At 41.4% G+C, this 8,353-nt stretch overlaps 1 protein-coding gene across 1 annotated transcript in view; it reads right to left on the bottom strand.

Annotated features, from left to right (window-relative positions):
* LOC111870863 overlaps positions 1–8,353 on the bottom strand; it is a 104,213-nt gene that overhangs the window by 78,460 nt on the left and 17,400 nt on the right. Inside the window, exon 2 of the mRNA XM_023863456.2 lies at positions 7,022–7,140. Within this exon, the coding sequence (XP_023719224.1) occupies positions 7,022–7,132 (111 nt within the window). The 5' untranslated portion in view covers positions 7,133–7,140. The remainder of the gene's footprint in view (positions 1–7,021; positions 7,141–8,353) is intronic.

Here is an 8,353-nt window from a genome sequence, read left to right as displayed (position 1 = left end):
AAAAAATCCAGTGATCTCATCTGGACTTTAACCCGCGACCTTCCGGTTTGTAGCATAGCCCCTCAACCAACTACGCTACAGCCTGCCCCTTATGGTCACTCATACAAGTGACAATATCTTTAAGACGCGTTAATTTTAATCATTCCAACATAGGGCACATAAAAAGCGGGTTCGCTCCCTGACACACACCGACATGCCAGAGGCCCATCTCAGGCGACTCGGTGAATGAAAGGGAAAGGGACAGCGTTTCCGATTGCAACTTTCACAAGTTTCATTGGACGAGCACAGGGGTCCTCAGAAGTAGAGTCTCGCTCACAGACAGCTTAACACTCTGCAAGAATTCGTTACTGCGCAGAGTTGATATTTCTTTTAGTCTGAGCAACAACATGTTCAATTTCCTTGTAGCACACGGCCTTGCAAGGACGTCTACAGACCTTCCACAGCGAAAGAACAATAATTTTGACTTCAGTGTTACAATTCGTGCCGATCACAGCGGCCGCGCGTTCTAAGGCATGAACCGTCTTCGTCCGCCCAAACACTGGGATCGTGAGTTCGAATACCACTCGAGGCACGGATGTCTGTCTGCATTTATTCTGTGTGTAGGTGGCGATCTTGCGAAGGGTTAATCCTCATCCAAGGAGTCCTACCTGCTATGTATAGGGTAAAAAAGAAGTGAAAAAGCAGCCAGATCTAAATGTCTGTGGATCCAAAGGAAAAGTATATTATCCGTATGTCCATGTCTGATTGCTAATTAGCATTTTTTTTCCTTGGCACTACAGCCCCAGTGGGCCTAGGCCTACCTCCATGAACTTCTCCGTTCACTTCGGTTTTTCTAGATCTTACACATTCAGTAGGACTCCTTGGGCGGGTGATCAGCTCGTCGCAAGGCCTCTACCTGTACACAAGCAGAAAAACGCACACATACAAACTAAATATCCATGCCCTGAGTGGGATTCGAACGCACGATCCCGGTTTCCAAGAGAGCGAAGACAGTACATGCCTTAGACCGCTCAGCTACCGTGACCGGCGCTAATTAGCATTAGTTTGTTGTATATGTTGAGGTCTGAGGCTCCCGTGAGTGTGAATATGAAGGCTACTGACGCTGTGCGTATTAGTAGAAAGGTACCAACATTTTGAATGCGACTTGCTTTCTGCATTTCTAGGGTAAAAGAAGATAATATTGTGACGTGTATACCCATTCCAGGCAACACGTCGGTAAACACATTCTCGCAAAACACGTGCACGCGAAAAGAGGAGGACATTCGTTGCTAGGTAACGGACCAGTAAATACGCATTTTTGACAACAGAAGACGGTGTTTTCCGTGGGGTCCGTGCAAAGTGTTCAACAAGACAGACGTAACAGAAGCAGAATATAGAAAGGTACTCGAGAATTGAAGCGAGTTCTGCAGATGGCAGACGAAGGTGATTGAGAAGAAATGCCAAGAAGGGAATTAGACAGTGACAAACGACTTAATGTGTGAGTTAAAGAGATAAATCCGTTGTCAGGATGAGACTAATGAAAACTAAAAATCCTAGTGCGTGTGTAACGGTAAACCGGAAACTGTGTGGATTAGCGATGAAGCTCTGCAACCTCTAAACCCGAACTGCGTGAATGTATAAGGTGTTAATAAATCCAATCATTCAATCCAAAGCCCATCTTATGTCACCCTTAGTTGTGATAATATGAAGAAAGAGGCAGAATATTCATACGAAAGCTCTGTAGCGTTATGATTACATGTCACATTCCAGAAGATATTAATTTTAATTTTTTGTCGATATGCGTCTTAACAAAACATTTTTGCCTTATTTAACCATTGTGGTACTCATAAATTAACTACTTTGTATTTGCCAGTAACCCAGTTTTTTCTTACGAAGCTGACAGTCGCTCAGACAGTGAAGACAAATGTGGAATCTGGAAGGTGGATTATTGTGATTGAAGCAGCTGGCCATTGGACCTTGTCTCGAGCCAGAAAAATACAGTCACAACCTTCGCATCTTCTTTATTATAAGATCCAACTATACCTGGATTTTCCAAGTTGTCTCTTCTCTTCTGCTTTAGGACCAAAATTTTAAATTAATTTTAATCTCCCCACATGCATTACACATTCCACTAATCTATTATTTTTCATTTGATTATCCTAATAATTCTTACAAAACCTCCAAACGATGGAGTTTCTATTACTTTTTTTTTTTCGCGTTTCTGTAGTTTCCCCCATCAAATGTACCAACATTCTCATCATCAACCTGCTCTTGTAGTTACAATGTTGGCAGTACGGCCAGAACATATTTTAAGACTGAGTGCAGTAGGGCATAACTGCAAGATAAATGTAAGGTGAACGCTATCCTAACAGGCCGTGGAGACCTATAGAATTGTTAGACGTCGAGGCTCCCACATTTTCTAGACAATCGGCTCACAGATGGCGGTGAGGTTGTCAGCCTTAAGGGCCGGCCGTCCTTTACCCCCAGGGAGATTCCTGGTACTCATTTCTGTCAGAGGCTGAGTCGACCCCAGGGCCATAATGAGACTGGAGGGATTAGGTCAATTGAAAAATTCAAGGACCTAATCGGGAATCGAACCTTCTATCTTCTAGCTTGTAGCGTAGTGCCTCAACCAACTACACTTCCACGTGCCCCGAAGATAAATGCGGGGGACTCATATTACACCTCTTACAGAAACAAGTCACGATATGTATGCATAACTTTTCAATCCTGGCCTTTTCGCTTGTTACCGTGTCTTTCATTTCCAACAAAATTACGGAATGACCCCCCCACCATGAAAACCAGTCCAGCTTTTTTTCGAGTTATTAGACGGCAGAATATATACATACTAGTATATACATGCATATAACTTTGTTTAATTATCTCAAAACTCTAATGACTATGGAAGAAACTTACTGGAAATAAAATATAGTCTTCATTATTCCTCTACATAGTTTGTTCAAAATATTTTTCTATCAGATAAATATTTAGCGAGTTGAGGCCGAGGTGCACGCAAAAACGCGTTACGATCTACATGTAAAATACATTGCAATGCATCAATACATTTTATTTAAATTCCGCAATACCAAGTTTAATGGAAATTCTTTCAGTAGTTGAGTTCTTACTTGCAGACATAATAAAAGACAGTCACACAAGACGAAGCTTACAGTCGCATATCTTAAATTTGCTTTTACTCATTAACTTGCCAAAATATTGTCACGTAATGGAGTGATTATGCCGGTCACGGTAGCCCAGCGGTGTAAGGCAAGCACTGTCTTCGCTCGCTCGAAAGCCGGGATCGTGGGTTCGAATCCAACTCAGGGCATGGATGTTTGTGTGCGTTTTTCTGTGTCTGTCTACAGGTAGAGGCCTTGCGACGAGCTGATCACTCGCCCAAAGAGTTCTACCGTATGTGTAAGATCCAGAAAATAAAACCGAAGTGGAGTTCATGGAGGTAGGCCTAGGCACACTGGGGCTGTAGTGCCTAGGAAAAAAATGGAGTGATTATAGACGGGGTTTGGATTGGCAGTCGGATTTATTCAACACTTACAGAGTGTTACTACAAATAACTACGGCAGTCTCAATGATCTACATACAGCGACGATCACTGTAACTACAGCACACATAAATATTCTCAATTTTCACTAGCCGTTGCTTAATAGCGGCTTCAACGACGAATATTCCCTTCATCTGGGTTCCCGAACTGTCCCTGGCCTCAGATACCAGGTTTTCACTACTCACAACTGAAACTCTCAACAGACTCAACTGAATTACTAGTCTTCTTTATGTTGCCCGGGCATGGACCGAGCAGAAAACGTCTTTCCCATTATTGCGTGTTCTCTCGTTGCAGGGGTAATAATGTGTCCGCAGATCTGTTCCCTAGCAATGGCTGTTGTACTGTCGTTTGTTTCACAGCTGTTACTTGGCAATGGGTCTGCATGCCACAATATTTCTTCCATTCCATTGCTTTCTCTTATTTCGCGAGAATAACTTTCAGATCCATTTATGCGACATTTGAGGTTTTCATGACGGTGATCATACAGAGCATTGTCTCCTGGGATGTGATGCAGTACGCGTATAGTGTGGTAGGAGATTATTGACGTTTCGGAGGAACGTACTGCCTCAATCACCAACAGGATGCTGATGCTTGCTAGTCTCACTCTTCTTCTCTGAAGATAGAGGCAGTTAGTTCTTGCGAAACATCGGTACACTTTTACCGAATAACGGCGTCACAATCACAGATGGTACTCTCCTTACCTTTCCTATTTCGAGACTTGTGAGGAACACATAACAGCGAGCAAGTTTGCCGTGGAGGTACTGCTTCGGGCATGCATTCAGGAAGTGCCTAGTTTGAATCTCGGCTGGAATGCCAACTGCCCTGGTTTAGAATTTTAGTAATTTTCTTCAGTAAATGTGTGAAATTGCAGTATTGTACCTTAAATCAGTTCACCGCCACTGTTTTCGACAGTCTGTCCAATTCACTATTCACATATTAACCTGCAATTTGATGCTAAGTAATAAGGGTTACTTGCCGGTCACGGTAGCCGAGTGGTCTAAGGCATGTACCGTCTTCGTTCGCTTGGAAACTCGGATCGTGGGTTCGAATCCATCTCAGAGCATGAATGTTTAGTTTGTGTACAGGTAGAGGCCTTGCGACGAGCTGATCACCCGCCCAAGGAGTCCTACCGAATGTGTAAGATCTAGAAAAACCGGAATGAACGGAGAAGTTCATGGAGGTAGGCCTAGGCACACTGGGGCTGTAGTGGCAAGAAAAAAAAATAAGGGTTACTTAGAGCGTCGTTAAAGAAACAGTAACTAAGATAAACTAGCGCAACACCCGCTAAACATGTCAGCGTTTATTATGCAAACTTCAAAAACTATTTACTCCCCCTGATTTCTCCCGCATTCCTTTCCAGTTACCGAACGATACGTAGAGACCACTGTTTACCGCCATCTACCACGAATAACACGTACAAATAATCAATCACAAGCCATCTCCTTTAGATAATGCGCCACACTTCACTTATCGATATCAGAATACTGTCGACACTCGCAGAGAAAACATATTACAATGAAACACAATACTACTCGCTGGTTCTCGAGGTAGTACGTGACTTTTGCTCATGTAATGTGTTAACGCTCGCAAGTTCGTTGCTATGGAAACTTGAAAATACGCGATTTCACAGATTTCAGCTCACTGTCTTACTGCTTACACATGAACACAGATATATAAGCGTAGACGCATCCGTGCCGTCAGTGGCTGCAGTGAAACACGTCAGTGTGGAGATTAACACGAAAAGTTCCCGCACTCTATACACTTTTGATGCACCCTGGCGCTAATAGAAAGATGACGTGGAACTCTGTGTGGTAAGAGGGAAAGGCAAGTAGATATACCCAACTGAAAGAAAGTGGCAAAGCTTCAGTGAAAGTTGGCTCTTGAAAAAGAGGATTCAGTGATTTCAATGACCATGTGTCTCGGATATACAGAACAACGTAGATGCGTATTCCGTTCTAATGTTACTGCCAAGAGTCAAGCCTTGTATACTGAATAGGGTACATGCAGGAGATAAGGGAATTGAGGTAGGATTTCTAGCAGCGACAAGAGATTCTTTCCTGCACAGTGCCTAGACCGGCTATGCAGCCCATCCTATCCTCCTACCCAATGGCCATTGCGGTTGTATAAAGCGGCCAGGACATGAAGCTAATTACTTAATTTTATCTAGTGTCGAAATTTTGTATAAACTTTTTGAAATAAAATAAAAATAACGGATACTTTACACGAAGACCTTCGTGCGTTTAAGAGAATACGTATATCGAGTGTAATTAACTAATTAATTATCGAGAAAATAATTACCCAAAATGTTGTAAAAAGAAGACAGACCTCATATACTCTATTCAATTTCCCGAAGGTCTTCAAGTGTGTGTTAGTGTGTCTTTTGTTATTTGTGTAGTTTTTGTGCTGTGTTTTGTCTTGTGTCCTATTGTAGTACCACTGCCACCGGGCATAAAACTATTTGCAGTTTAAATAAATAATAATGAAATAGAAAAGTTTTCGTGACAGTTGAACAAAATATACACTATGCGCACTTTTCTGAATCTGAACTCTCGATAAATGAACAATGATGTCCCGAATATATCCGAAGATTACTGTAGCATCTTACACTCGATAATAACGAAACAAATCATCATTCCACCTAAGTCAAGAGGTTCACGAACGAACGAACTCCGTGATTTTAGTCCGCAAGCGAACTATACTGACCGAGCGACCGCCGTTTGTCGGCGAAGTTAGTGCCAACTGTAGCGGATAGAGGGTGTCGCTTGGTCAGCGCAACGAATCCATACTGCCATTAATTTCAGTTTTCTAGACCGGTCGTAACGAAGAAGAAAGAAAAATAAAAGAAAAATTTTAAATGAATTTTGGCAGATCTGAAATCAATTTTGTTTAATTCTCTTAATGTATGTACTACTCTGTTAGAATAAAACTTTGAAGCGTACAATTTAACAGGAGTCTCAACAGAAGTATGTGTTCCCAGTGGAGGAGCTCTTACGATTATGATGCTATTATCCGGTAATTTTGTATTCTCAGTTATCTACGTACGATATTTTGTACCCCTGAATCAGTCAATCACTATTAGTTCGACATCAGCACCCCTTCTTATCATTCAGCATGTAGTACCGTTGCTATGCAACGATCGTGAGAAGGAACATGCATTTCTTGGTAGCGGCCCCTAAATATTTACGTATTTCATTTTGAATATTTTGTGCTTGCATGTAACAGGACACTGCTTTTGGCAATCACTCTAGTAACTAATTGAATTATAATTTCTACTGCTGCTGCTACTATTTGTTGAGAGGCACAGACCATGAGAAAGTTATGGCGTTGCATTTTCCGCTACTATTGTTGTTCCTATGTCGAATGATGGCATGAAAAATCAATTACCGCAGAGCGCAACATGACGTCCTTGTGTTCAGCAAGCCGAAACTGTCTGGGAACGTCTGGGGTAGGGGTTGTACTCGTATAAATATGAAAATATTACCCTACCTGCTGCTCCTGGGGTTGCTGTTCTTGCACTGACACTCCTGAGGGCTCCAGGGGCAGAGATACTACAAGCTGTACCGCTACACACAGCACACATGGCAACAGGGCTCGCATCTTCAAGGCTGAAACAAAGCGCTCAGTTAGGTAGATGTGACAACCTCGGATATTTTGTCTCATGTGTTATGACAATATAAATTCTGATAGGTCGGTACCGACGTTTCGGAGGAACATACTGTGCCGGATACCCTAGAGGATGAATCAGTAATTTCTTAATAAACGCTGGTAACGGCGTAATAGAAATTTTCCTGTAATAACCTGCAAGACTTCAGTATGAATATTCTCCATCTTGAAAAATTAAAATATTATACAGTGAAGCTCTTTTTACTGTCACAAAAAACAGAGCCAGATATGAGATTTGAAATTAAAGTGGCGGTGAATATCGATGATGTGACATGGTGTAGTTTGTTAGACTGGTAACAACGTTTCTAAGTTTTCATTTCATGCATCCTGTTGTGTTATAATATACAATTTCTTTATTAAAACCGTCACAACACAACTATATCAAGGTCAGTGACTAGTCTGGATCTGCTATATGTTTCGGCTATTAAAAGACATCATCAGGCAAATACATGGCTAACATATATACACAACTGAACTGCAGTACTAATAAAATTGGATACAATAATATTAATTATATTAAAATACTTGACGTCAGAAGAAAGTAGATGATTAGTTCATCCGGAAATTCTTATTAGTGTGAACATTCTGTCGTATGAGGTTACATAAATGTCCCGGCTCTATATTGTAGCCTTCACAAACCACGTATGTTTACAAGAAGGAGAATTAAGCTCAGGAATTAAATACATAATTTAGCTAACTGTCACGAGCACCGCAAGGTCGTAGCGATATCTAGCGATTACTATAGAAATGATCACATAACACTCCCTAGAAATAACAAGGTTTGAGTAACATTTGCAGTAATGGCTTACATAATTTCACCCTGAGTAATGTCTTTATTCTCCTGAAATCAGCCATAATAGCCAGGCATACAATATACCGCGTGTCTCAAGAACATCAACTCTTTGTTTTCTCATAGAATACAGACACAGGCTGCCCCAAAGTATATTGGGTTGTGTAGACGGGCACAACATCAACAATCCCGAAATACGGTATTTACGCACGTATAGGCCGCGTGCGTGTATAGGCCGCAGCATAATTTTCAGACAGAAATTATAGAAAAAATAATTTTCTTGGAATATTATTTCAGGAGTAGAACACCCTGTATTACTAATTGTGAATATTTTTAAATGAAGTGTGATTTCGAATATAAGCCAC

The sequence above is a fragment of the Cryptotermes secundus genome, unplaced genomic scaffold (assembly GCF_002891405.2).
Source record: "Cryptotermes secundus unplaced genomic scaffold, Csec_1.0 scaffold709, whole genome shotgun sequence".
In the NCBI taxonomy this organism is placed as follows: Eukaryota; Metazoa; Arthropoda; class Insecta; order Blattodea; family Kalotermitidae; genus Cryptotermes; species Cryptotermes secundus.
The sequence above is the reverse complement of the archived record's forward strand: the minus strand, read 5'-3'. Positions and strand labels throughout refer to the sequence as shown.